This window comes from Filicampus tigris, chromosome 19 (assembly GCF_054856515.1).
Source record: "Filicampus tigris isolate MCC_2025a chromosome 19, RoL_Ftig_1.0, whole genome shotgun sequence".
NCBI lineage: Eukaryota > Metazoa > Chordata > Actinopteri > Syngnathiformes > Syngnathidae > Filicampus > Filicampus tigris.
In genome coordinates, this window is record NC_141235.1 from 4,879,421 (window position 1) to 4,906,852 (window position 27,432).

A 27,432-nucleotide genomic window follows, 5' to 3' on the forward strand; every position below is an offset into this window, starting at 1 on the left:
AATGCGATTACAAATGTTCTCTTAGAAGCTACATCGCCGAGTGCAACCATCAACAATGAAATGAAAGCAAAGCCCATCAGGAATAGAAATTGCTGCGAAATGTAAACCTAACCTCTGTAAGTCACGATTCACTATATTGATATAATATACACTGAACGGTCGATGCAAACCGTGAAATTCATTCTTTGAGAGTCTCTCGTTGCTCCATACAGTGATCCAGAAGTAAAACATGCACTGAACAGTGCTTACAATGAAAACCAAACAGAAGTGGTCAGTAACAGTGGCAATTGCAAGATGACCATTTGGCGGGGGTGCGTTTTCCATGATTGGACATGCAAGCTTACTGTGTTATAAAATTAAGACAGCAAAGATGATCTGCTTTTATTTGTTTACATGGCAGACTGTCATTGTTGCAAATATTTTGCGCTACTTACTGACTCCAAATGTCACTTTGTTTGACTAGTTGCTTCACTGCTTCCCCCCAACACATTTTTTAAAGTGTAGACATGCACTCTAGCACCTCTTGCGTGTTATTTGTAACACAATCATAGTAACATCATGATATATGATATGATATACATATATATCTATAAAAAAAATCATCTTTCATATGTTTACATTAGTATGATAGCAAACAAAGGAAGACAACGCTAGGATAGCAGGTCTTTAAGAAAAGGTAATTTAGTGCAAACCAGAGTACGAATTTGGAGGTTCAGGAGGTTGTTTTTGTTTCTGAAAATGAATCCTGAGATAAAACAACTCAAGAAGCCACACTGTATCTCCAGAACTGAGCCACTCAATACTTGACAGAAGAAAAAAGATTAGTCCAACAACATGCGCAGGGTTGGACGTGACCGCTTTTGTCCCCTGCATGAGGGGACATCCAAATGAGAACGGTGGAAATTCCCGACCAAACGAATCAGCGTTCTACCAGAGGTGGGCAAACTTTTGTAGTCAAGGGTCACACTTGATTTTTAAAACGGAGGGAAGGGCCAGGTCATTCGTAGAAAAAAAAATAGTGTACGTAAAATAGTTTTGCAGGATAATTCTCAATTTTGTGTGTGTAATGCAAAAATACATTTAAATTTCACTGATATATTTGTTCTATTATCTACAATAGATCAATCACATATTTAATGAGATAAATGAATAGAAAAATATTATATGAATAAATACATTTCAATAACCAATACCTAATTTTAGAGTAAAAAAAAGCGACAAAATCAAAGCAAAAAATATTACAGGACTACCAAATGTAAATACTTTGCCCACCCCTGTTTTAAACTAACGATTACATGTACTTTTTAATCCCTTCTGAAAACGATTACTCAATGACATCCGTGTAACAGTTTTAAAAGGCGCAAAGTGTCTCGCTAGGGGTCAAGAGTTGAGAAACGAGAAGGCGGACGACTCTTGGCTGCAGTCAGACACAACCGAAGCTGGGCTGTCAGGTCGGTTCTCTTTTAGAGAGTCCTCTAGTGGGTCTGGGTCCACGTGGGAGGCGGTAGTCTCGCAAGGAGGCCCCGCCCTGTTCACCAGCTTCATACCACTGAACAGGGACAGTCTGCCGACACAAGGCTGAGTGCACTCCTCATCTTTAGAGGTCGTCACCTCAGTCCTAATAGGCGCCAGGAGCAGTTGGTGCTCAGTAAGGGTAGGTTTCTCACAGCTGTCCACAGCGAATGGCGAGGACGGACGATGAACGTGATCGTGACGAGGAGAAAGTGTGGGCTCGAAAGAACTCGAGTATGTGGATGGAAGAAGTCGGCTGGGTGTGTGGTTGACCTGATGACTGCTGCTGGCTGGATCCTGTTTGGCAGCATGGTGAACTCCACCCATCAGGGCCTTGAACTGTCTCAGGATCTGGTCGAAGCAGATAGGACAAGAACGTAGTATTATCTCCTGCTGGCTTATCGCTTTGAAATAGTTAACGTTCTCTACTTCCACTACCTTTGTGGATTTGTTGGCCACAGGTCCTGGAGGGCCCTCACTGAGCTGACGGAGCCGACGTTGCGTGGCGCCAAAAATTTGCTCAAGAGACAGAAGGTCAGCGGTCATGAGGCAGGCGACAGCACACAATGACCTCTGTTAGTAAAAATGAGAAGCACAATCTTTTGAGCAATTTGAGCTGAGGAGTGCCATCGAAGTCAATTGCCGTCAACTACGTTTTTTTTTGTTTTTTTTTCAATGGGAATGGGCGGCGAAAAATTTTGGCCAACTGTGGTTTGATCATTTAACTGAGAAGGTAAAAAGTAAACATTAACTATGGCCGGCATATGATCTCTTTTAGATAAGCTTACACCGTGTTACAACAATGCGTAAGGTTCTAAAACATGTGAGTGTTACAAGCATCTTATGATCGACCAAAGCGTTTGTCACGTTACATCTCCTACAAAGACGATCACAAAAAAAGGTGACAGAGATGATTTAAATTTAGAAGTAAAAGCGATCACATATTGAACATATACACTCACACATGCATGGTACAATGCATGCACACACACACTACTAAATACTACTACTAAATAGCATGCCAATATTTTTTTTAAGTTTGTCAAATTACATTACATTATTTTGCTACCAAAGGCACATTTTCATTGTCACTGTTGGTATTTTATGGAAGAAAAGGACTGTTCAGACGTTTGAGGCATCACTAAAGCAAAAATTATTAGCATCAAAGTGTTTTCTGCATTTTTTTTCCTGTTCCAAAATAGGTGATTTGTGTGAAAGCAACCCACGTTCTACTGCTGATGAAAAAAAAAAATGGACAGATGGCTGCTCAATGGTTATTACCATGTTAACAGTGTTGGAGGGATCTTGTAGCTTGCTTGAGAGCAACTCCACAACAACCTCACAGTTAAGAGTGGAGCACCTGACAGGATTAAACAAAGAACCTGAAGTCAAATTTTTAAAAAATACTGTACGCACGTGCAGCTCAACAAATACAACATTGTACAGGGGAACCTCTCAAGGCACTGTCTGTTCTTCAATGAGAAAGGAAAACAAGCCTGCTTAGTTGATCCTTTCATATTCGCCGTGCATGACGGTGCTTCCAAGTTTAGAGCGATTTTAGATGCGTATCTTTCCTAGTATTGAGGTTCTACTGTATCCCCGGAGTGAGCTGAGCACAATTGAATGAAGCTGCTGTACTCACTCTTTGATAAAGTGCTGGCTCTCCTCATTGGACAGAAACACTCTGGATCCTTCCATTAGCTTGCTAGTGAGCGCCATCTCCTGGCCGCAATCCCCCAACTGCAACGCTTCAACCCTGACGAACAGAGAAGCACCTATTGTAGCTCAGTGATTTCCAGTCCTGTCATCTAAAGTTCAGATATGGTCAAGTTAAGCTAACCTGAATAGGCAAATCTTTAAGACATTATAAAATAACAAAATAAAATAGACATGCATATGAAAAAAAAACTGAAATGGGCCTCGCCACTCACCGCTCCGATAGGTCCCCGCTGCTTTCCCTGCTGGCCCCTGATTGGCTCCCGGTGCACGCCGACTTGCTTCCCGCAGACGCCCTGCTATTGGTGGAGATGTCCTGAGATGAATTGTGAGAGGAGTTGTTGCCACTGTCAGTCTCTTCCCAGCCCCCTCCGACCTGCCCTGGACAACGCTGGGTGGATCCTGTCGTGAACATATGTGGGTAGTAAAGCCGAATATATTTACAAATACATGTCAACCAATCAATAAAACTGATTGAGCCCTAAAATGAGTCATTTTGGACCTTTAAGTCTGCGAGCAGGCAGACTGTAGGCACATGCTGGTACAGCCACTTCTACTGGTGCAGATGGTGCCACTACAGCCCGGTAGTGGTTGTCATGGAGACGGATGCCCTGGTGCTCCGTTGGGGGAAGGACGGCACTGGCTACTACTTCTGCAGCTTTCTGGATCTTATCCAGAAGTGAGTCGCTGCCTGCTAAAAACACAGATGTGAGGAAAAAAAAAATGAAGAAAAAGCTGCACAGGAGAAAATGCGACTTGTACAGACAGTGATTCACCTGTCCCCTGCTTCCCTGGATTGTAACCAAATCCCTGCATTCCTACCCTGTGGGAGGCTGCTGATCCCATTCCTGGACAGAGCGACACCAACTCAACAGAACTTTAATATGAATTATTTGTACAATAAAATCATACATTATTCATACCCTTGCAAATTTGAGTAAAATGAATAGTTATATCTTGAACTGGTATTTTCTAATTTGAAATAGTGATGAAGTTGTATTGTGCTAAGTTGTAAAAATACCCTTTGGTCATTACTCACCCATGGTTGAAGTTGCCACGTTTAATGGCAGCACACCACTTTTTACATAAAATGTATCAGTGAAAAGTAGCCGTGCAACTTCCTGCAAACAGGAAGAGGCATTACGTTTTTTTTTTTTACCTTGTGTATGGGTGTGTGCATTTTATTTTTTTTACCTGTGCTTTGTTTCTCACTTTCTGATACAAAGCTGTTCCGTGGATGGGATCAGGAGGTCCGCTGTATACTAAAAATTAAATGGTGATTATTCAGGTTACAGTAGCTGCAGAGGGAGAACTTCATAGAAGAGTTCACAAATTTCCAACCTGATGCTTGCTGAATGAAAGTGGAATTCCTCCTGAGTTCGGTGAGGAAATGTTTGGAGCCGTGGCTGCACAGATGAACGAAGATCTTAAGTACCTGAAACACAAGAGACGAGGATCAAATCGTTTAAACAAGTGTTTCCAAACCTCGATTGTATGAATTACAGGTGGCTATATAGACTGCAGATATATACATTGACTCACCTTGAGTTTCACATGACAGGATTCGACTTGAAGCCTTTCAAGCAGGTACTCTAACAAACACTGATCACTCGCCAAAGACTCGTGGGAGATTTCTGCGAAGGGGAAGGCAGTTAAGGGCTTTCAATAATATGTGCATATCAGATGATTTTAAGTTCCTGCAGCTAAAGTGGAATGCATAAAGGGAAGCCAAAGGATACTTCCAATTTCTTGGAAAAGGTAGCCAGGACAGGGGTTCTCATCATCTGCTGTCGCCTTCATCAGAGTCGGGACCTTCAATAGTGTATAGAGAGAAATTGTGTTTGTTTATACGTAAATTAACCGAGGAGATTGTTATATCGTGTTCTACCCGAACCACATGCTACTTTGGAGCTCTGACAACAAGCAATGATGAGTAAAAATGACAACAATTCATACTGTGAGTTTTAGATAGCAGGCTATATTGCTAGTCAGCTAATGGCAAAGCCACATAGCTTCTGTGACACGTAGACAAAAATTCCAAACGAGTCATACAGCATTCTGCAAATGTGTGATTTCATAACATATAATCAAAACAACTGTCACTTACTTTCTGAAGGAAAGCTAACCGTTCCATGAATGTAGCCATGATTTAGCAATCCTAGCTGCGGGTTACTCATCTTTCAGTGCGCCCCAGTGGAGGCGGGGCTGGATGTGACAGCTAGCCAATCAAAGGACAAGAACTGAGCACTACGAAATAAATTCAATTGGCTGTTTAGGAACCACAACAACCAATTGCTGAACGCAAAATTGGCAATGTTTTTGGTGTAGGTATTTTTTTTTAAATTTGTATTATTTCTTAATTCATCCACTTTATAAAACGTATTGACGCTGAATGAGTGGCTACGAAAATGCAACGACAAAAAATGGTTACTTGGAAACGCATAGTAAGATGAAACAACCAATCACTCAACGCAAAACTGCGTTGTCAATTGATTGACAAAACAACGAGCGAACCACAATGCAGAATATTGCGCCACTGTTCTTTAATTACGTAGCCAGCGTAATGGCGCTGTCCATGTAGTTATGAAGTGTTACCCTCAATTGGGTATTTTTGTGTTTCTCCACATTTAAAAGACATGCTTGACACATTGAAAAACCTGAGGAGTGAGCAAACTTTCCGGAACCCTCGGGTTCTTAATATTTTCAGACTGAGATAAAGCAATTGCAGTTTTAGTCATAACAGCACTATCGACCATGTCTGGGTCAAATGTTTGGCATCGCAGCCGGGAGAAATTGAGACGATTTCCAGAATTCTTTGCACAATGTACAGAAGAGGTAAGCACTGAAAGCCCAGATTATTCACATTTCATTCTGGGCTATCTTTAATACGCATTTGAAAACCAGCTCACTGAGAGGTAACGCCATTGACGCAGGTTTAAAATCCTCACACATTACAATGAGATCAAAAAGCTCTTTACACTACAGACTGTAAAATAACGAAGTGTGTGTACTTAGATATTTCCCACCGCAGTTCTAAATGCAGAATATATGACAAAATTGGTGTGTTGTCTGTCGTCCTGTTTTAATTCAGGCAACAGCCTATGGCAAATGTGTGGCAGCTACCACAACAAGCAGGCAGGAATTGAAGAAGGACCATTGTGCTAAAGAATTTGCTGCCCTGAAGACGTGCTTTGCAAACGCTGTAAGTAACTTGGCTGGAAATTGTTCTGCAGGGCCCTTTTAGTGATAGCTGTCCTTTGTTGCAGGCCAAGAAAAACTCCAGATGAATGGAAAATCACGATTTTGTTTTGAGGACGCAATTTAAGTCAACTGAGAGGAACACTGCTGCGAAATCACAAGCTGACAGGGAATGTACTGAATGTTATATATCCAACCATCTATTCTGAACCGCTTATCCTCATAAATACAAAGACTATCGAGTACAGTTTATGAAAAACATTTCTGTATCAATGTTAATAAACTGATGGTGAGTAGAGCTGCCTCACAGTTCTTGGTTCAAAACTCATCCTATGTGGAGGTTGCATGGGTCTAAAATGCCCCATAGGTGTTAATGTGTCCTGATTGGCTGTTGACGAGTCCAGAGTGTACCCTAGAGAATGATTTACACAATTGTGATGGAGCCTTTATTATCTGAATACACATACAAACATTGTAAATAGAAAAATAGTCAGAAAATACCTCTGTACAAAAGCAACGCAGTGTGCTAACAATATGGTCTGCACTACATTTTTGATACAATACTGATGCTTGTTCAATATTACTGTAATTCTACAGCAAAAATACCTGACATGACCACTGCTACACATGGATACAAGGCACGGAAATCAAAGGGGAAAATACAATATCTTCAGTCATGGATGAAGAACCTTCATTAAACAGTCCCAAAAAAATAATTCACCTACACTATACCAGGCAGCTCCAGCATTACGTTGAACGGAGACTCAAAGTAAGACATTAACACATCAAGATTTACAGTATTTACACCTCAACTTCAGGGGAGGAATGCAGAAAACAAGAATGGGAAGGTATATTCAGCCCAAAAATAAAGTGACTTATATTCAGAAGATATTATCCACCCTCGATAGAATCTATTTGCATAGATTTATGTACATTTAAACAATTTTAAAATTACTTCAGTCCCGCCCCACAAGACAATAAGTTAATATGTACAAACTCTTTGCTTAATTTATAAGGACAATTTTAAACTTGCACAGCAAAAAGCCTCTAAAGCCACTATTCACAAAACTTCACCTGACAGCTGAGTAGCCCAAACATTTTTGTGAGTGGTTTACAGTGGTGCCCAGAGATAAGAGTGACCAAATTTAGTTTTTCATGATTTCAGCCGTTGTTCGGATGTTTTTGCTTTGACTTGCGAGCAAAAATGTGAGAAAGGTGAATTGAACTCACAAGCAGCAGTGGTAGATAGCAAACTATCCTTCAAAGAAGCTTCAAGATATTTTTTTTTCTTAGTCAAACCAAACATTGAATTCAGAAAATTTGAAACATATTTAAAACAACCACACTAGCTTAATGCCAACCTACGAAGCAATACGCCATAGATGGGCTAATGAATGGCATCTACGTGGTGGTGTTGTGGCCCTTTAAGCAATGTATGTTTGAACACAATCAGTGCATCAACACATGTAGACAGACAATACTCACAGGCATATATTCTTTATCCTCTGTGAGGGGGGAAAATAGGACTAATTCTACTGCAGCTTACCGGGGGGAGAGAGCCTGCAACGGACTAAGGGCATTCATTCCGTTCTTTTATTTGAATTTAATTTTAAGTGAGTGCTTTGTTTTGTGTGTGGTCAAAATGAAACTCAAGGCGCCACTGTATTTCTGTGTAGCAATCCTTGAAGTCCAAGCGAGTGTAAGGCAACGACGTCATGGTCTCCTTGTAAAAATCTGGAGGCTGTCCAGGTAGAAATGTAAAAGAGAATGTGAGCGATGTGTGTTATTTGATCTCCTTGTCCTCTGAGGCCTGCTTAATTTGCCGCGAGTGCACCAATGCCCCCGCTAGCAGCTTCTCCTCGAGGGCTACGTGCAGGTCGGGCCCCCCCAGCTCCAGCAGGGGCTCCAGCCCGTGTACGGCCCTGGGCACGCCGGGCCCCTCCGGAGCCCCCGCGTCTTCGCCGCGTCCCAGGGCCCTGCGCCTCCGCTTTAGATCCAGCTCTCCCTCGTCCCTCGCGTTCTCGTGGGAGCCCCGAGGGCTAGCTTGGGCTTTGACCGGCCCGTCTTCGCCGTCCTCTCCCGGGTCCGCCCGAGCGGCAACTTTCCCTTTGAGGTCTCGTCCTCCTTTCTTCAAAGCTTCGCCGTCTTCTTTCGGAGCCCCCTGTGCGGCGTTGCCGGCGTTTTGGGCTTCTTTGGCTCGCTCCAGCTGAGCTAACCGCTCCTGCGCCTCCTTTTCTTTTTTCTCAAGCGAAGCTTTGTCTGCTTTTTCAATCTCTGGCTGGCGTCTCTCTTCGGCGGCCTTCTCCTGCGCTAATTTCTCCTTCAGCGCCTTCTCTTTCTCCAGCTTCTCTCGCTTTTCCCTCTCCAGCCGTTCCTTTTCCACCCGAGCCTGCACTTCTTTCTCGATCTTCTCCCTCTCAAGCCGCTCCTGCTCTCTGGCCAGCTTTTCCTTCGCCTCCCTCTCCAGCTGTTCTTTTTCTAATCTTTCTTTTTCCTCCAACGCCGCTTTTTCCTTTTTCTCCCTCTCAAGCTGTTCCAGCTTGGCTTGGGCCTCGCTCTCCAGCTTCTGTTTTTCATCATCTAGCTTGTCTTCCTCATCTCTGACTTGAACGCTTTGCTCATTTTTAGCTACCGGCTGATGGATCTCGGGTATTTTCCTCATTAGAGGCACTCCTCTTGCCCCCAGCTCACTCTGCTGATGGGACTCAACTGGGTTGTTCTCTTTGTAAGGCGCCGGAAGCGCTACCTTGGCCACCTCGGGTCCTTTATCATCGGCCTGAGCCGGATTCGCCACCGCAGCACGAGGCTCGGCGACGGCAACTTGCAGAGCCCCGGCGGCTGCTTGCTCATCGGGCTGCTGCGCATCTGAGGCCAGGCCTGAGTCTCGGGGCTTCGCCGCTCCTCCTTCTGCTTCCTCCTGGAGGTCTGGAAGAGCAGCACATTTATTTATTCCATGGATGAACACTTGGTTGCACGGTTTTAGAAATCGAAATACACATACCACAGTTATTAGTGGGGGATGGCAACCAAGCCTTGAATAATTGCTCCTCCACCTAGAAGTATTTATAATTGCCTATAATAATAGTTTAATCTGTGACTAAACTACAAACTATGATCTACACTTTCATATCATCGCAAACTTTTACAACTTTGCCCTTACTTTTTACAATGAACCCCCACCTATTCATGGTTCACTATTCACATGTTTCAGTGGAGCCCATCCTTAGCACGTTCTTTTTGAAATACCCTAACAAAATACCCTTTACTAGATCTCATTTCATCATCAAAATATCAAAATCTGCCAAATAGTCTTCATACCGCCTGGCTGCTTCTGGTGGATTTCCTTGTGCTGCTCTTCTATGACTGCCAGAAGTTTCTCCTGCTGGTCAAGAAGTCTCTTCTGTTGCTCCTGCTGCTCCTTGATGACCTGCAGCAGTACCGCGTGGTCCAGTTGGCCTTCTACGGGGACAGCGCAATTCATTTGACGAATAAGGAGACCGTACAAGCCCTTTAGCATGACCGAGGGTCTCAATGGGAGAGGGGGAATGGCAAAGGACTATGCACTTGCTGGACACTTTCTAAATGTCGCAAAATGTTTGCCTTTAAAAAAAAGATAATGCTCATTTTACAGTGACGCTGTCAGAAAGGTATTCATTTAAAAATATGTCAATTATTGTTGATTTTAGTAGGCAGTGGTGCATCCATTTTATTTGGGTATTTTATACAATAATCCCCCATTCATCGTGGGAGTTACATTGCAGACTCACCCGAGAAAGGTCAAAATATGCAATACGGAGAGACCGTAATTTTTTTTCCTTCTAAATCCATGAAATAGCAGTGGCTCAAATAATGATCCATGATATAATAAGGCGATACTCACGGTATTTGGGATATTTTGCTGTGTAACATGACCGGGCAAATTACAGTGGTGAACACATTTTTTGTTGAATTAGCTCTGACAACTGTTAACTAATTTTTTGGTGCAGATTCCAAACCTGATCCACATTTTTTACATTTTTGAGCTTTATTATCTCAATTTTATCAAAACATATGAAATTAATGTGTATGTATACCAAGATGCAATAGTTACACGCTTTGACAATGTAAAAAAAAAAAAAACAGCATAAAAGAAAATAGAACTTACAACGGTATGCCCATTGTTACAAGGTTAAGAGAAACTCCTGCACTAACCCTCTTCATTCCTACTATGATAGCTTTCTGTTTGCAGATGTTGATAGTACTGACCTAGTGGGAGGCTCAATTGTGACCGCACATACATGTTGCTGAAAGTCAGTCCAATCATTTTTTTGGAACTTTTAGAAAGTCAGCTTTTCTTCCTGCAGCTAATCAGTGGAATTTTGCTCAAATGAAGGGTAAGATGTGGAACCAGAGTAAAAAAACAACAACAACAGTTAAATTCATACCTTTCTGGCAATGTCAACAAAACTGAGCATTCATTATATTACTTTGTTCAGGCAGTGTCCAGTGAGTGTGTGTGTGTGTGTGTGTGTGTGTGTACAGAGACTTCTTTAATACATGAATACATTATCTATCTCAAATCAATGCTAACACATATCTATACACTACCAGAACTAGTTAACGAGAACTATGTTAGACGAGTGGTGATGGTGAGTTTAGTAAATCACACAAGGTGCTATATTATTACAATGAGTACATCTGTGAACATACATGGGTAAATGGTGTGTTTTCCAAAGATTTTTAGTAACGGACCAAGAGAGGATGGAGCGAGAGGGATGTCATACCTGCAACCAGCTTTTTTATCACTGTGATCCGGCAGAGAAAGGAGCAAAGAGGTAAACATTCAAGAGGAGAGAGGGGGCAGAAGTCAACAACAGAATGAGAAAGTGCCAAAATGAAAATTAAAAAAAAATTGCCAAGCCTGTATCCCGAAATGTTGGAAAGTCAGAGAAAGAAGCTCTGCTTCACTCCACGTTTTTATCTTTAAAGAGTGCAATAAGCAAGAAGGGATCACAGCGATGATAAAAAGACGTAAAGTGAGATTAAAAGTGGCACGTGGCATATACGGCTGATCATTGCTCACATTCTTGGTTACACAAAACTTCTGCAATTTCCTAAAACCTATGAGATGCATGTATTCCTAACTGTAACCTATCTTTATGTGATTGCAAATTCAATGTGAATTTCCCACTCACCGTCCATTTTCTCATCTCCAGCATCTTTGCTGTCCATGGCTTGGGCTTCTTCAGCAGCAGGTGGCACTAAAATCACAATAAATATCAAGCTTGGACCAGTGCTTTCCGTACATTATTTTGCTTATGAATAAATCTCATGGTACAATACCAAACAAAAATAAAAAAAAATGTCCCCTATTTTTTTTAAACAAGCCGTGACGTCTGCTTGCCGGAAACAGAGCTGCACTGTTTATTTCTAGTCGAGACATGCAGCTACAGCTAGAGCTCGAGTAAGTGACGCTCCTTCATCTCTTACCTAATAGTGTCAGAACCCAAATAATCACCCCATCATATTGCATAATTTTTATGGCTAGTACAAGGCTCAAAATGTTTTTTTTTTCTTTTGCGGAGCAGTTTTGCGAATCAGTGATTTCATTTGAGGAGCTACTTTCTAATTTTGCGCAGCTGTTTTTTTTTTTTTTGCAAGTTAATTCCTGGGACCTGAAACAAGGCTTTTGATAAACAATAACAATATATCAACTAAACTATTGATTTACTCTTATATGTCATCTGATCTACTGCGATGTAATTTTGAGAATATTTGCTTTGCAGAATTCAAAAGTCAAAATGAGATCACAGGACTATATTGTGAAAACAAACAAATAACATAACCGACATTGTAAATATTTTATACTATGGGAATTACCGGTCTAAATCTATATATCGATCACTCACGTTTCCCTGCGGCCTCGGCAGCTTTGTCCGCTCGCTCCACAGCAGCCTCATCAGCGTGTGCGGCGAGTTGGTCTTTCGCGGCATCTAGCTTCTCCACTTCTTTCAGGGCTGCCATTTCTTGATTCTTCTCCGCCACCTTCCCGAGCACCTCATTGGAGTGCACTTCACCTCCGCCCAGGTCCACTTCCTCTTTCTTCACAACCACTACCGCAGGCTTCAGTAGGTTTTCCGCACGCTCCTCTATGTTAGCGCCATCCTGACCTCCGCCTGGCTCCGCATCTCGTTTGTGTTCTTCCTCCACCATTTTCTTGTCCTCCTCCAACTCTGCATTGTTCTTCCTGGTGTCTATCTGGACCTCATCATGCGGGATAGGCGGTTCGTGGCGGTGGGCTTCTCCCTCCGGCACGGCCACACCTGTGTGAACAGACGAGTTGGATTCCACAAGGTCCAATTTAGAAGAAGGTGATGTTCTGACCCTGGTTCCGTTTCCTTACCAGCATCGGGGCGGTCCAACTGCACCTCTTCCTCCTTCTTGCTCTCAGGCAATCCCACTGCTCCTTTCATCTGGAGAGATTCCACCGGCCTTTTGTTAGGTTGCAGTTCATCCACTGCTGGGACGTCAGGTTGGTCGATGTCTACTGGTTTCCCATTTGGAAGATTCTCTATGTACAGAAAAATAAAATACAACGCGCGTTCCGTGAGGCAATGTGTGTTTATTTACTCCTCCAATTAGGCATTCCTCCTGATAGCAACTTTTGGCAACTTAAATATGAAACAGTACATTTCACATGACATCTGTTTCATTGGTTTCTTCTAGTCAAGAGTCGTAAAGGTCCAGCAAAATTCCTAAAACTCTACTTTGGAAATTTTGGACATTTAGGAATTAGCTACTAGCTAGTGATTTGGGTATTATATTGTTTTGTGATGATGTAAATGATGAAAATTATTTCAAATATATATTTTACTACATGAGATATGAATTTATTGGTAAACAGTATAGTATAAATATTAATTTCTTTATTGGACAACTTAAAATGTGTTGAATGTGTGGTCTCAATAATTATAGAAACTGTGATACAATTTTAACCAAAGTTATACTGCAAGATATTTTATACTGTTAAAGTTCTCCATTATAAGCATATTTTCTGGTTATTTATCAGAGGTTTAGATACACTGAGAGATTTTGTGAAATATTGGACATTTTTTGATGACTAAACTAGAATGTATTGAATTCTATTAACATAAAATAAATGGGAGTAAACTGGTACATATCTTACAAATTCTGCTAGGGTGATATGCAAATCGAGGAATACAACTATATGTTAATTCCTGTATATATACACCGGTATACGCATATTCTCATTCGTTGCCAAGCAAAAGTTCCAACTTAGAATCATTTTGTGTAACTTTCGCTCGTCCAATAGAACTGACTAAGCTTTCAATGCAATATCGATTCTTCTTTTTAGGAGCTTGTTAATTGCTCACGTTGTGAAGTAAATCTGAGCAGCTCATTTTAACGGCAAAATCTCCACTAGGTGGCAGCCCATGCTGACAAGAACAATGCATGGACAAAACGCAGATTGCATCAATGGTAATAAGATGAAATGGAGGTGACATACAGGAAACTGGTGGAGGACTCAAAGAGTAAAAAGGGGTGTGGGGGTGGGGGGCAACAGATCTGAGCAGGTATTTTTAATACTATAGCACGAAGTGTTGAAGTGAACCTATCTGGATACACATCAAGGTTCTGCTTTTTTTTTTTCTTCTTAGCTCCAGTTGCTCCCTCCACCAAACTAATATTACCTCCTCTCCTTTATATAGACGCAGCTTAAAGGCCCTTTTGAGGTGCCCAGGGAGATATTAGAAGAAAGTGGGTAAAGACAGAATTTGGCGGTGGAAGGGTGTCAAGAGGAAATGAGGAAGAGGGGTGTTGAGAAAATTACCTGTGTGAAGGGCATCACTCTTGCTCCATCAATGTCACACGTGCAGAGATGCTCAGAGATACTATCAAAGTCTTATCTTCTTGCCCTGCCTGTCTCCCTATCAGTCATTCTATTGGGCATGGGATGAAAAATGTCGCTTTATTTCTTTTCTTTTTTTCCTGGACCCTTACTATGGAATCACATATTCCTTATATTGCTTGTGGAGGACATGGGCGCCCTTGTTGAAGTAAACGTTAGCCTCATAATTTAAAGTCATGTGTTTTACCACGCAGCTCAATGATGTCTGGTAGCTGTATGTTGCTCTTGTCGGGTGCCGGAGGAGGCGGAGCTTGGACTTTGGCGTCTGGGCCCTGGGCTGAGATGGACAAAGTGGTGAAGGTGCTGATGAGAAGGATGCCCAGTCCCACGCAAAGCACGAGCTATTGGCCGGTGAGAAACAGAAGACATGCTGTAAGTTGTCCATATCTTTCAAAGAACGGGCTACGTTTTGGTCTAACTATGGCACCTGAGCTATGACGCCATTCTTCTGGATCTTCCTGTAGATAAGCGCGGGGCATATGAAGCAGATGAGGCTACCCATGGTGGCTCCAGTCAGACCCAAAATGGTTTCCACTAAGGAGACACAGCAGACAAGTTCACTTTTGTAGTGCCACATCATTAAACCGATCAGATTTCATATTTGCCTTACAATAATGTCGGAATTGTTTTCTTTGTTCTATTGGTTGGTTAGAGCAAAACGTGTTACAGCCAGGTTTGAAAGACAAAACATCTGTCAGGATCTGTATGCATTAATTCACTTAATAATCAGCAACTGTGATTAGAATAGAATGTATTTCCATTTTTAATTTGTTTGCCAAATTATTATGTCAAGGTACACTCTGAACTGTGGAAGATGACTTTTATGGCACAGCTGTATGTTTTTATATTGCATTTTGTATAGTGGTATTAAAAGCTTAAATTTTGGGTTAAGTCTTCACTGATGCCCGGGTCCCAAAAGCCCCACCCACCGCTGATTAAATATTGAACAGCTGACATGGTTAGCTTTGCACTTGGTACACGTTTGAGGGATGACACTCCAAGCGGTTGTAAACACAAAGTCACCTGATTTTGTCACAATGCACAATGGCAAAGTGGATTTGTCTCTTGCTCCCCCGAATGCATGCCTCCTTATCTGTACCTCCATTCAACTGCCATTCATAATCAGCTGCCGCCCAGCCCCTCGCTCTGGGCTTGCATCCCTGGCATCCCGCTCCTGGCGGCGGACTGCCCTCGGCCCATCCCCCCCCCCGTATCTGTCGACTTGAGTTGGCTGGATGTCAGACCCCGAAAAGCATTGCTTATCCAGAGGACGGACACCATATTGTCTCCCTCAGATTTAGTGTCTCTTCTCCCCAGGGTCCTTACCTCCCTTCTCATCAGTCTATTAGTCTGATTAGATACACAAAGAGCCAAGTGCAGTGTGTTTTTGTTTGTGCGGCCGACCTATCAAAGGTTTAACACGCAGTCCCCATAAAAGGGAGGAATGCAAGAAAACTCATTCGAACAGTTACAACTCCTCCACTATTTTGGAGCTGTGAGTGGGACCAACGCGCGCAGCGATGCAGAGTCAGCAACATGACAGGCATGTGTATGTGGATCGGTTGTGTGTGCATGTGTTTGGTCCAATGAAGGTCTGCGGGAATAACAGCCCCCCCACACACCCTCCGTCTACCCATCTGAAAGGAAATAAAAGTTAGAGCCTTGATTTAAGGACTGCGTTCCGGTGTGACAGTCACTGACTCATAAAGTCATATTCACACGGGTCGTTAAAGTGTCCCAGTGACTCTGCCCACACAAAGAAAAACGTGCTCCTTTGGAGACCTCCAGTCAACGAGCCGCACGCACGCACGCGCAGCGACTGTACCGTTGGGGATGAGAATGCCTCCCAGCATGGTGCCAAAAACGATGCTGAGGGTGATCATCTTGAAGCGCAGAGGAGGCATGTAGCCACCGGCAGCAAATGTCCCATCTTTTTGCTGCAGGGGATAAAAAAATAAAATAAAAAAAAAAAGACAATAAGGGAAAGCAACACTTGGAAAAAGAAAACAACAGAAATTCGGTTCATTACGACTACATTGGATTTTTCTTTCTGCGGGTTACAGACAGTTATGCAATATCCTCCTGCTATCGCTGGCGTATCACTTTTGAATCATCTAAACCGCCCAAAAGAATACAAAACATGCTCGCGCACATGCACTAATCAAAATCCAAATATTAGTCTTCTGCTACAGGGTTTTCTGAGCTGTCATCCTTGCAAAAGCAAATTCCACACTGAAATCATACATGGATATATTGAGTGAACCTCATTGTAGAAAGAAAAATTCCTGCATGTCTTTTTGGAAACTATTTCACGAGGAAAAAAAAAATATTGACTACACTTAAACTTCAGAGTAGGTGTGTGGGAAAACACTTGAAGAGACATTTTTCCGATTTTGAGTGTCAAAATCAAATTGACCAAATTTGGACATAGCAGGATTCCGCCCAATTTTGATTTGGTTAGACCCGGAAGACTGAGAATCTACACAGACAATGAAAACAATTATAATTTTGGGTACAGATTTTGCCATGAAACATGTAGTAGACGCACACAATTGTTTTAAGATTGCGACGAGAAATGATGTGGCATGCCAGATCTGGCCCACGAGCCTTGATTTTGACACCTGTTTGTGTTTGATGTTCCTCAGCCCTGTACGCCAAATGTATAGCACTAAAGTCAGCTGTGTTTGTGCACCAAAGCTCACGTGTGGAAAAAAAAAAACTATACTGAAATTGAGGTCACGACAGAGTTCCTTTCCTGGTTTGTTTGAGGAGGACTGTGCTTTCACAGATCACGCACTGAGAATGACTCAGCAGTTTCTAATCAAGCACAGCAAACATACTGACGGTCGTGGTAGCGGAAAAGAACTTCCGAGATCACCTGCTGCTCGAAGAGCATGGTGTTGATGGCCTGGCGGCACGGCAAGATCATCATCGGGAAGCCGACAGCCACGGACATCATGAAGCCCACCCGGATCACCTCGGTCACCAGGTTGGAGGGGAAGTTCATCAGCACGTTGCCTGCAATGTTCTCCGTGAAACTGACATAGCCAAAGAAGCCCACCTGGAAAAAAAAGATGGTTCGGTTGCATAGTCATTCACACACTAAAACACAATTAAGTGTATAGAGATGTGACCACGAACGGAAAAGCTAAAATGAAAAAAAAAAAGGCAATATTAGTTTCATGTATAACACAGTCCTCCAATACCAAACATCTGCCCTTGATGAATGTTGTGGAGCAATCTGATTAAACACTTATGCGTTTTGAGTCAATTCTATAGCACCATTGCTGCATTATTACTTTTCTCATCTTTGATCTTCTCTGCAAGGCTGAGAAAACTAATACTTCACATGTCTGGAATGGCCGTCCCCGATTGACTTGGCTATCTGTACGGCCATCAAGTGCAATAAAAACAAGAGCTTAATAATGATGTTTTGGATGGACAACAGCATTAGACTGAACGCTTGCCCCGCCGCACTCACACACAATTGGGAGACGGAAACGTGGCGAGCGGGGGCGCGCCTCCACTTACAGTGATGTAGAAGACGGTGACGACATTGAGAGACGAGGTGAAGATGGTGCTCATGCGTTTGACGGACGGCTCGTCCAGGCTGTCGTAGGTCGGCAGCACCTGACTGCGAGAGACAAGCGTGAGAGAGACTGCATACAAACACCAGGATAGAACCAAAACACGGAGGGATGTTGCTGCATTCATGTGCCGTCTGTGTTACCAGACAACGAGAAGGTATAAGCGGCACCATGAAGTACAGTTGATGTCAATTTCGTGCTTGCACTTATTAAAGGGGAAGTCGCTCCCCAAATTTTCTTTACAATATGTTGTATGCGACCTCACTAGTCTAAACGCGGCATTTTGATTACAATCGCGTTTGTGGAATATTAGTTAAGAAGCAAATCCAACCTGCTTTTATCCATGTCAGGGGCGGCCATTTTGTCACTTGCTGTCGACTGAATGTGACGACCAATCGCAGCTCGCCTGTTTACTGAAGCTGAGCCGTGATTGGTTGTTACCTGAGCAGCTGTGATGTCATATTCAGTTGACAGCAAAGGACAAAATGGCCGCCCCCCGAGATGGATAAAAATAGATCGATTTTGCTGCTTAATTTGTATTCCACAAACGTATTCCAGGAGTACAAGTGAGCACACAAGACCGGCGTTGCCAAATCTTTGAAAGTAGACCATCAAAAATAATCAGTTAGGCACAGACTGCAACAAGTTTTCCCAGGCGTGTCAGGGTACAACTCTCACATCGGAACTCATGTTAACAGTAGCAAAATGTGAGCACATAATAGTAACAAAGCAAATCAAAAGGCAGCGGATGGAAATGACGGAATGGCAGTTGAGGGGCTGTTGTGGGAAGTGTGTGTATGCGTCGTGTGACAGAAGGAGGTGACAGTAGTCAAGGCTGTCGGAAATGTCTGCCGGTTTACAACATGTCTGTGTGTCTCATTTCCCACGTTTTTTTCTATGCCGTGCATTCTGAGAAACTTTGGGGGGAGTCGTCGCGTGGTTACACGAACCAGTGAATTTAAAGGCTGATATTTAACTGCCAGTACCTGGCAGATTGAAGGGAATCATAAACTCCTACTCTCCTGTAGGTACAGTATGTGAAAGGGGCCGCGCGGCCGTGACTTTCATTGTCTCTCGTTCTGCTTTTTTCTGTTTCACTTTCATACGCTTGGACGTTTATGAGCAAGAACTGTCCTGTACTCCCACTCCATGCTTAATCCACAAACCATTAAATCTCAACGCCAAGGTCAGATAAAATGCCATACTGTAAGTGAGGAGCCAAGGTGTGTAATTGGTCGTCCATAAAAAAAACAAAAATACCACTTGCATCACAGAGGGACAAATACATATTGAGATACACCTCTTAATTGATTTAACAAAAAAAACAACAACAGTGCATACAGCAAGGTCCTTAAAAGTAGTAGCTCTGAAACCAAGCGCAACTATTTGTCCAAGTATTTGTCCGTGTGAGAGCTGATCGCCCGTCAGCGTCCGAGCCTTTAGCCAAAAAAACAACAATGCCAGATCCCATTCCGTCATAATGGCAATGTTAAGTAATGATGTAACGGGGAGTAAACACGGTTCATGAATGTCATAAAACTCCAATGTGCTGAGAGCTATTTAATCAGCCTGTGAATGCATCAGTGTGTGTCTGTAGGAGGGCCGCAGTCCAGCGTGTTGATTAGTGGTTTGGCTTCAGCTGCCTGCCATCTAACGGCGCTCCTGCCTCGCTCGGCCCTGACAACCGGCCAAATGCATCATCCTGCCAAATATCACTCAGCGGCACTAGTGGGACCTGGCGCCCGGACACACGAGCATACAAGCACACGAGTAAGCGTCCTTCCCCTTTAAGCGTGTGCGCACCTCATTTGTTAATCAACATACCCGCTTATACGGTTAAATTTGGTTAGTTTTGTCCTATTATAGTTACTAAAGGCCCCCTGTAAAGTGAAAATAAATGCGTCTTGTGAATTCGACACACCAAAGAGAAGCGTGTTAACAACCCTGCCTAATTTAAACGTTGGAAAAAATACAAAGCATATAAAATGAGGCTTCAAAAAATGTGAAAAATAACGCCCTTGCATGCACTCTCGATTGCTGTCGGCAAGTCCACTGAATGCGATGAAATCACGCCTCGTTCACCTGTCAAATACCATTTCAAGGACCTATAAAAATAGATGCTAATTCATCTAGCATCTTTCTTATGCCTACACTTTTGAGCCGTGAAAATAAATCAGCCTTTCTCGCCGTGAATCGCATGCACTCAAGGCCGACAATAAGGCGCTCTAAAGTGGCCACGCCAGCACGAAGCCAAGGTCCACAACCTGACAGCAAAGTCGGACTCCAAACCCCGCACACACCCTTTATTTTCCGCTCCAGGTGCTTCCACTTTTCTCACCGTGATGTGCACACACTCATTGTGGACAACAAGGCGTTCTAAAGCTGCCACCCTGAAGAGAGGATGTATTTTTTGTGAAAGAAGACACTCGAGTGCATACAGTGGGGCAGGGACTTATGACGGAATCCAAAAGTGCGTCACCAGCAATGTTTTACCCAAGTCCAAAAACTAAGGAAAACAAATGGTGGAAAATTGTGTTAACGCTCCTCTCTACTTGAGTCCGACATAGTTCCCAGCATTTGCACGTTTTCACCAATTACCTTCAAACATGTAGAATGTATTTCAAAGCAAATCTCTGAATTCACTTTACAAGGTCTCGCTTCAGTCCCGGGTTTGCAGTCACCCCCTGCTGTCACTTACCTCTCTTTCTCACTCACACACACAAACGTGCACGCAGTCCAGATCCTGCCGACCTCCCAACAACACTCCCTAAAGCTATCTCCAACTTTGCATTCAAATTACATTATTTGAAATAACCCAAAGCAAGGACTGAAGTAGGAGAGGACAAAGAAAGAGAGAGCATGCACATGGGTGTGAGAGAGGAAAAACTCTGACAAGTTGTTTTTAGCGGTTAGAATTGAAACACGGCGACGCTACTCGGAAAAAGTGGGATGAGAAAAAAATGGAATGAGAAGATGGGTGTGAAACTCCCATTGAATATGATCTAATATAACAGCCGTCACGTGCAAAAATACTAGCAACATAGCTGGCTTTTATTTGCTTCGATTACTGTGTGACTGTGAGATGCACGTTAGCAGAATCGACAGCCCCTTTGTGCAATTAGCATTCTCTTGCACCGTATATTGTTGGATTCACACCCCCCCCCCGTGGCTTTCAGGAATCATGCAAGGATAGAGCGTGACCATTCATCCACCGGTGGGTCGACATGGACCGCTACATGTCAGTCACTGAGCTTGTGAGACGTTTACAGTCCAGTCCCGTGCAAGAGGTGTACTTACGACTGACAGGCGAAGGCCATCCCACAGATGGGGAGACAGCGAAACACCCCCTCCCAGCGCACCACATTGACCTGCCCTAGCCACCAGCCACTGAGCAGCTCATGTTTGAATGAAGACAGCACCATCTAAGGGGAAGGAGGGGGGGGGGGAGTTGGGGTTATAGCGCAAACCAAATCAAGACGGGTGGAGGAAAGGGGGGGGGGGGGGCAGAATGCTCCCATGCATTTAATAACTTATGAATGAGGAGAGACAACCAGAAGAAATGCGGACATGGACACACCATGCTGTACAGAAACCTGCCAGAATCAAAAAGATGGGCGTGAAGAGCATGGCGATGAAATAAAAAATGGACTCATACACTGAAGAAAAATAAGAAAGGAAGCATGTTGCAACTATATCCAGCCTGTTCAACCTGAGGGATCCAAAATATTTCACTTGACTTGACACCCCTACTGCCATCCAAACACACACACACACACACACACACACACACACGTGACGTGAGGAAAAAGCCGAATTAAAAGGTGAGAAATGAGAAGCTGGCCAAACGTTAAGCTTTTGGGGGAGAGCTTTTTGACAGGGGGAATGACGTTCAGGCTCCTTCACCCACGCCTCCGTCACTGCCCTCCTGATGGTGTAAGATGCCCGGACTGGGTCCCATGGTTTACTTACGGGTGACAGCAGAAGGTGGTGGCGATAATGGGCAGGCACTGAATGACGCCCTTCAAGCGCCACAGGTGAACTCGCTCCAACCAGGAGCCTGAGACTACGCCGTGGCGCAGGGACGACAACACTATCTACAAACATGAGCAGCAGGGAGAATGGCAGGAGAAAGTAGGAAAGGGCGTCAGAATGGGAGTGTGGGAGGGTGGGGGAACACAGGAAGTCAAAATGAGGGGAAAACAGGACACAAAAGGTAAAAAAAAGGAAAGAGTGGGAGGGGTGAGAAGGAGATTTGTGATTGTTAGAGGGTTGAGGGTTCTAAATGGACCAGGCTGGACCTGCATGTACTAACAGAGCAGACGCATCACAAAACTTATTTCAGGTTGTCGCCATGCCATAGCACTTAAAAGTCACGACCGACAGAGTTACTGTAAGCTGCAGTGAGAAGTCTGTGGAAGCAGGCGTACATGTGAGTACACAAACACACAGATGAGTTATTGTTACAAAAGGCAGAAAAGAGTTGCTGGGCTCCAGATCTCCCCAGAAATGTTGGAATTAAAAAAAAAAAAAAGGAAGAAAAGCTTAGCACTGGTTGTCATGTCAATGTATACTTCTCATGGGAGCGCATCTGCTATCAAGCAATAAAAAAGTGCAGCAATTGTAAATGGGAGCGAACACAATCGTGTTTAATAAGTGGAATATAACAAAGTCATATTTAGGGCTACAAATTGGGGCTGAACAATTAACTAATTTAATTCGACATTGCAATGTACCGGTAGTAGAGCGCAATTTTCAAATCACAAAGGCTGCAACTTGGGAAAAAAATGCATAATTAAGGTTGGTCAGAAGGTTTCATTTTTTTTATATATGTATATTTTATTTATGTATTTATTTACAGTATATAGTCTGGCTAATTTCAGTGCTTCGGCAGTGCAGTCCACATTTACGCCACTGTTACATGAAAAAGGAAGTGTTGTTGAAGTGATAAAGCCACAGATTTCCTTGCATTAATGTTGCAACCAGATTTATGACTGACTAACTTATGTTTACGTCAACTGGAAAGAGGAGCTTGATAAAAATAAATGCATGTTAAATTGCAATATTGGGAGGGTAATAAAATCGCAATTCGATTACTTTTCCAAATTGTTCAGCCTTACTACAAATGGCATTTAACATCTACATCATTTGCTTTCAAATAAAAGAATATAAATTGTACATATACATTCTTAACCATGTAAACATGCTGATAATACCTGTAGCAGTCAATCAATAAATTACTGACGAGCCGCTCTGCTTTGTACGTTCAAAATCGGCAGCACAGAGAGAGATGCGATTGGCTCACCGTGAACATGAAGAAGGTGTAGAACATGAGCGCCATCGCCGAAAAGGACTGAATGGAGGACATCATGTTCCTCTGCAGACTCAGAGGGAGCACGATGAAGAGCGACACGGCGATCAGCAGCACCACCCGAAAACTGCCCGTCACCTTGAGAAAGCAAATGAGGATTCATTTCAGAACCAAACAGTAATTTGCTTGCGGTACCTTCGATTCTGGTGTTGAGATGATTAATCAAAATCGCAAACCTGTAAACCCAACAGCTGAGCAAAGAAATTGGATCCCAGATCTGCAATGACCACATAGAAGGCAATGCACGTCCCCAACATCAAGCCGATCATACTGCAAGGACACAAGGTATATTTTTTAAATGTTAAATATTGGTTATGTTTAAGGTGAGAAAAATACTCTTGAGGTCTATAGATATCAGTACAACACATATAATGGACATAAATGTCTCAAATAAACACTTACCTGGTTTCCACCAGAGTTTTTCCTGGTTTTCCATAAGCGTGGAAGGCTGCAAAGACAAATATGACGATAGCGTGTGAACAATCTGAGTGCAAACACATGGCCATGTCCAAAAATAGTCGTTCTGTTTTGATAGGAGCATCAGCAAAACAAAGCACATGGTGCACTAAAAACACACTGGACATACTGGTTTTGCTGTGTGTGTACTGTGTACTTAAGTGTAAACATAATATGATATATTTCTTGATTTTGTTATGGGATTAATTGCCAGTGCAGTGATCCTCCGTCAGAGTTGCATTTCATCCCACCCGCGATGAATGTGCTTATAAGTTATAACCTTTTAAAAGATACACTTACAATGGTAAATGTATTTCATCCCGATGTAGTCTTATTTCTTCATATTGCGTCATCGATTAACTTTTACTGCAAAGGTTTTGAACTACATTTGTAGCTCTGTAGATCTCACCCAATCCGGCATAGGTCCTTCGCTTGGTATTGCTTGCGGTGTGAACAAGGAACATGCATGACTTGTGCGTCATCCAGGAGCAAAGGAACAACAGGAGCGTTCCCAGTACGATCCCACACTGAGACAAAAACAAAGTGAAGTCAAAGCGAGGACATGCGTGCATCCATCTTGAAATGTACTTTGCGTTACATGTAAAGTTAAAATACCGTTGCAAGGAGTCAAGGGTACATTTATAATGCCCACCAGTAATAGAAAATATATTACTTCCAATAAGGCATATCAGCCTGCTGAGAGCATATAAAATAAGTGATGTATATGTCATTTCCACTGCTATAGACCTTATATTTACTCAAGTTCTTGTTCTTCTGCCATTGAGCTTCCTTTCTACTCATTACTTCAAGTCACACACACGAGAGCAGAAATGAGGCAGGAAATGACCAGCAAATAATGATCAGTAAGACATCCTGCTGCAGGGGATTCTTGGTTTACAGCGCAGTTTCATACCTACGGTGGTGATGTAATCCCAATTGGTACGTACAGTAAGCTTTGTATGTGTGGAAGAAGTACTGCTGGTGTTCACACCGGATAAGACAATATTTGAGTTCAACAAAGCACCCATTGATCTTAGTGTTGACAGATTAAATGATGTTTTTCCTTCGGCAAATATACATGGGTATGCACAATTAAGCACACGAAACACATTTAATAACACAAAAAAGAAGATACAGTACACCCTTCCATACTTTCGTTGGCTTGCTTCTAGTTTTGACCACAGCATTGCATTGTTTGTCACAACATAACATTAACAGTTAATACTGTTGCATTAACTGGTCATCCTCTATTAATGATTCGCAATGGGCTTCTGCTTCAGAAAGCAAACTTTTCAAACTAACCTCATTCATAAGTAATCCTGCCTCCACTTTTATTTGACACTTGAGCAACTACTGTAAAAAGGATTTGCTGCACCTTGGGCTATGTCAGTGACTATTACTGTTTTACGACTGAGAAGCTACTAAGCTTCATTAACTTGTTGGCAAGTGAAACAAGACAATCACTGCAGTAAATATCCAACAGGATATTTTGTGTGATTAAATCCAGAGGCAAGGTTCATTTTCTCCCACAAAAACAATGTTTATTTACATGATTAGTGTAGAATAAGTGTTGTTTCTTAGAAACTAACACCGATATAATGCTTATTTTGTCAGAACTACTTTGCTAGGTGGTGAGATACTGATGCTTTTCGTGAGTATTCGGAAGGATCTTACTGTACAAGCCTATGCAACATTTGCCTTTTATTTCAAACAGCATGTGGGTCTATAATGATAAACAAGAAAGGGAGCGTTTGCAAGGTGTTTGTAGTGACACAGCCGTACCCAAGGAAGAACAACCTATCACTGAAAGAAGGTGAGACCAACGAGGCGATATTACACAGTCAATTTCTCAAGAACCATCATCAAATTTTCAACATTCTTGTTGCATTGCACTAATGTTGATTCCAACCAGGTGGTGAGTACAACCAGACTCAACATTTTGACAAAATCCCATTTTGTCACGTTGCCAGTTTTAAGTGTAGCAAGCACACATTTTCAAAAATAAGCAGCTAATTCATGGTAAACTTGGTTGTTTACTTTCACACTTAATGGGTGGGCGGGTACTCCAGAAAGGCAACTATTTCAACACAAACATCTAAAATTTCAATCTTAATAAGCAGGGATACAATGGCGGGCTTGAAACGCGCGTGCCCGCTCGCACGTTAACCTCATTACGAGCGCGCACACGTCGCAGGTAACGCACCTGTTTGAAGCAGAAGGGCATGGTGAGCACGCTCACGCCGACGATGCTGTTCACCACGTTCATGATGAGACCCCAGTTGGACGCCGTCATTTTCGGACAGGTGACCTTTTCTTTCCCTTGGTAGGCAAATGTTAAATAACACGAAGAAAAAAACAAAACTAAACCGCAACACGCAGAAGCAGGGGAAAACGTCGAAAAGTATCACTTGGCCACAGCGGGGTTCGTCTCAGTTCCGGGGTTCCTCAATTCCTTTTAGTGACGTGGCGCTGTGGTGATAGTAAACATTTGTCACCCAGTGGATAAATACTTTTAACCTTTGTATAAAAACATACTATCACGCGAACATCACAAAGGAAAATTGATTAAGAAAGCGCAAAGATAGCAACTTTACCGTTTAAAGTTCATCATTCACGAAGCGCAGCGTCGGCCTGTTTATGTAATCATGGATGGCGTCATGTTATAAATGTGTAGATTGTCTGTTGGAGTAGCGTCGTCCTTTAAAAAGCGCGTAAGCCGTAGTTTTAAAACAACTGTTCGAAATAGTAAATCAAATGCGCCCTAACTGTTTTTTTTTCCCTACTGCTGGCTGTCGTAACCAGGAAGTAGCGATTGTAGTCGAGGAAGTGAATAAAGACAGCCCAGCCTGCACTATTGCCTTTCCATGAAACACTCGTACGCCTCCTAGCGCCTCTATAATGGTTGCACGTTTGATGTCATGAGGCATTCTCCCACGTTGTTTCACATTTACAGTGTATGTCCATTCCAGAGATGGCAAAAAGTACACGCGCACACACTCACACTCTGGTCAAAGCTGAATTACTTAGGTAAAACTAAAGTGCAGAAACTTAAATGTACTTAAGTGCAAAAGTGTTTATTTAATTTTTTTAGTTTAACGTCAGTTATATCCATTGCCCATTCTGATAACTTTTTACATCATAACATCCACACAAAAAAAACAAACAAACAAGGCTATTGAGCCAAAGTAAGCCGTACAAAGTACGGATATCGGTTTTTAAGTTGTAAAAGTATATGTTGTCAGAAAAATTCTCAAACTTTTGTTTTGACACCATGTACCACCTCAAAAATACTTAGCTCTCCAAGTCATCAAAAACAAGAGTACTCTTTCCTAAAGGTTTATTGAATTAAACTGTACAAAGTGAAACAAAAAAACTGTACCTAAATGTTAAAACGAGTCAATACAAATGCCTTGCACTAAAAAGTTAAATACAACTGAACTGTTCTTGGGCAATGCTTGCTTTGCATACCACTAGAGGGAGCGGTACCCATGCCATATAACTGTAGTATTTACAATTGAAATTATTTGTACTTCATTACTTCCCACCATGCCTACATTATTCTATACTCAAATTACAGAGAGTTTTTAACCATTCTAAGTATGTTTGCATTCATATATTTGCATTAACGCTCTTTCATAACGCAATTCTGGCATATTAAGAATCTGTGATTCTCAAACTGGGAAGTC

The 27,432-nt window shown here is 42.6% G+C and overlaps 4 protein-coding genes across 10 annotated transcripts in view; 2 read left to right on the forward strand and 2 right to left on the reverse strand.

Moving 5' to 3' along the window:
- Window positions 1-356: 356 nt before the first annotated feature.
- On the reverse strand, window positions 357-5,516 carry tepsin (TEPSIN adaptor related protein complex 4 accessory protein). Of its 3 annotated transcripts, none has more exons than XM_086015704.1 (13): window positions 5,336-5,503; window positions 4,968-5,040; window positions 4,771-4,862; window positions 4,570-4,663; window positions 4,423-4,490; window positions 4,268-4,349; window positions 4,005-4,076; window positions 3,731-3,919; window positions 3,444-3,630; window positions 3,155-3,268; window positions 2,794-2,872; window positions 1,951-2,085; window positions 357-1,863 (listed from the first exon to the last, which is right to left on the reverse strand). In XM_086015704.1, the coding sequence occupies exons 1-13, from the start codon at window positions 5,372-5,374 to the stop codon at window positions 1,381-1,383; spliced, it is 1,707 nt and encodes a 568-aa protein (XP_085871830.1). In that variant the 5' UTR covers window positions 5,375-5,503; the 3' UTR covers window positions 357-1,380. The 3 variants fall into 3 exon arrangements, with proteins under 3 accessions (XP_085871830.1, XP_085871829.1, XP_085871828.1); XM_086015703.1 differs by having other exon boundaries at window positions 3,731-3,922; XM_086015702.1 differs by having other exon boundaries at window positions 357-2,085; window positions 3,731-3,922; window positions 5,336-5,516.
- A 238-nt stretch (window positions 5,517-5,754) lies between these two features.
- ndufaf8 (NADH:ubiquinone oxidoreductase complex assembly factor 8) lies at window positions 5,755-6,722 on the forward strand. Its single transcript, XM_086015715.1, has 3 exons — window positions 5,755-6,063; window positions 6,320-6,430; window positions 6,495-6,722. Exons 1-3 carry the CDS (start codon window positions 5,983-5,985, stop codon window positions 6,513-6,515), a joined length of 213 nt encoding a protein of 70 aa, XP_085871841.1. The 5' UTR covers window positions 5,755-5,982; the 3' UTR covers window positions 6,516-6,722.
- A 136-nt stretch (window positions 6,723-6,858) lies between these two features.
- Window positions 6,859-26,585, reverse strand: slc38a10 (solute carrier family 38 member 10). 4 transcript variants are annotated; one of them, XM_086015689.1, is made up of 18 exons: window positions 26,341-26,585; window positions 25,950-26,215; window positions 24,156-24,273; window positions 23,693-23,738; window positions 23,467-23,560; window positions 23,225-23,368; window positions 21,220-21,344; window positions 17,867-17,969; window positions 17,214-17,396; window positions 16,161-16,272; window positions 14,763-14,869; window positions 14,523-14,676; window positions 12,809-12,976; window positions 12,315-12,728; window positions 11,601-11,666; window positions 11,190-11,210; window positions 9,745-9,885; window positions 6,859-9,351 (listed from the first exon to the last, which is right to left on the reverse strand). In XM_086015689.1, exons 2-18 carry the CDS (start codon window positions 26,037-26,039, stop codon window positions 8,210-8,212), a joined length of 3,228 nt encoding a protein of 1,075 aa, XP_085871815.1. In that variant the 5' UTR covers window positions 26,040-26,215; window positions 26,341-26,585; the 3' UTR covers window positions 6,859-8,209. The 4 variants fall into 4 exon arrangements, with proteins under 4 accessions (XP_085871815.1, XP_085871813.1, XP_085871816.1 ...); XM_086015687.1 differs by lacking the exon at window positions 21,220-21,344 and adding an exon at window positions 21,892-22,016; XM_086015690.1 differs by lacking the exons at window positions 11,190-11,210; window positions 21,220-21,344 and adding an exon at window positions 21,892-22,016 and having other exon boundaries at window positions 26,341-26,584.
- The window catches only part of bahcc1b (BAH domain and coiled-coil containing 1b), a 99,074-nt gene continuing 97,525 nt past the window's right edge, over window positions 25,884-27,432 (forward strand). The window contains exon 1 of one of the 2 annotated variants that reach the window (XM_086015682.1): window positions 25,884-26,049. The gene's annotated coding sequence lies outside the window, so the exon portion shown is untranslated. Of the gene's footprint in view, window positions 26,070-27,432 lie in introns of both variants that reach the window. The other variant, XM_086015684.1, reaches the window with a different exon arrangement.

Coding starts and splice junctions, on each gene's coding strand:
- ndufaf8 (XM_086015715.1), top strand. CDS start 5,983: ATGTCTGGGTCAAATGTTTGGCATCGCAGCCGGGAGAAATTGAGACGA. Junction 6,064..6,319: donor TTGCACAATGTACAGAAGAG/GTAAGCACTGAA, acceptor GTTTTAATTCAG/GCAACAGCCTATGGCAAATG. Junction 6,431..6,494: donor AGACGTGCTTTGCAAACGCT/GTAAGTAACTTG, acceptor CCTTTGTTGCAG/GCCAAGAAAAACTCCAGATG.
- slc38a10 (XM_086015689.1), bottom strand. CDS start 26,039: ATGACGGCGTCCAACTGGGGTCTCATCATGAACGTGGTGAACAGCATC. Junction 17,970..21,219: donor ATGGCCTTCGCCTGTCAGTC/GTAAGTACACCT, acceptor TGTCTCTCGCAG/TCAGGTGCTGCCGACCTACG. Junction 11,211..11,600: donor TGGAGATGAGAAAATGGACG/GTGAGTGGGAAA, acceptor GCCGGATCACAG/TGATAAAAAAGCTGGTTGCA.
- tepsin (XM_086015702.1), bottom strand. CDS start 5,374: ATGGCTACATTCATGGAACGGTTAGCTTTCCTTCAGAAA. Junction 4,863..4,967: donor CCTTTTCCAAGAAATTGGAA/GTATCCTTTGGC, acceptor TCCCCTTCGCAG/AAATCTCCCACGAGTCTTTG. Junction 4,664..4,770: donor CCTGTCATGTGAAACTCAAG/GTGAGTCAATGT, acceptor CTTGTGTTTCAG/GTACTTAAGATCTTCGTTCA.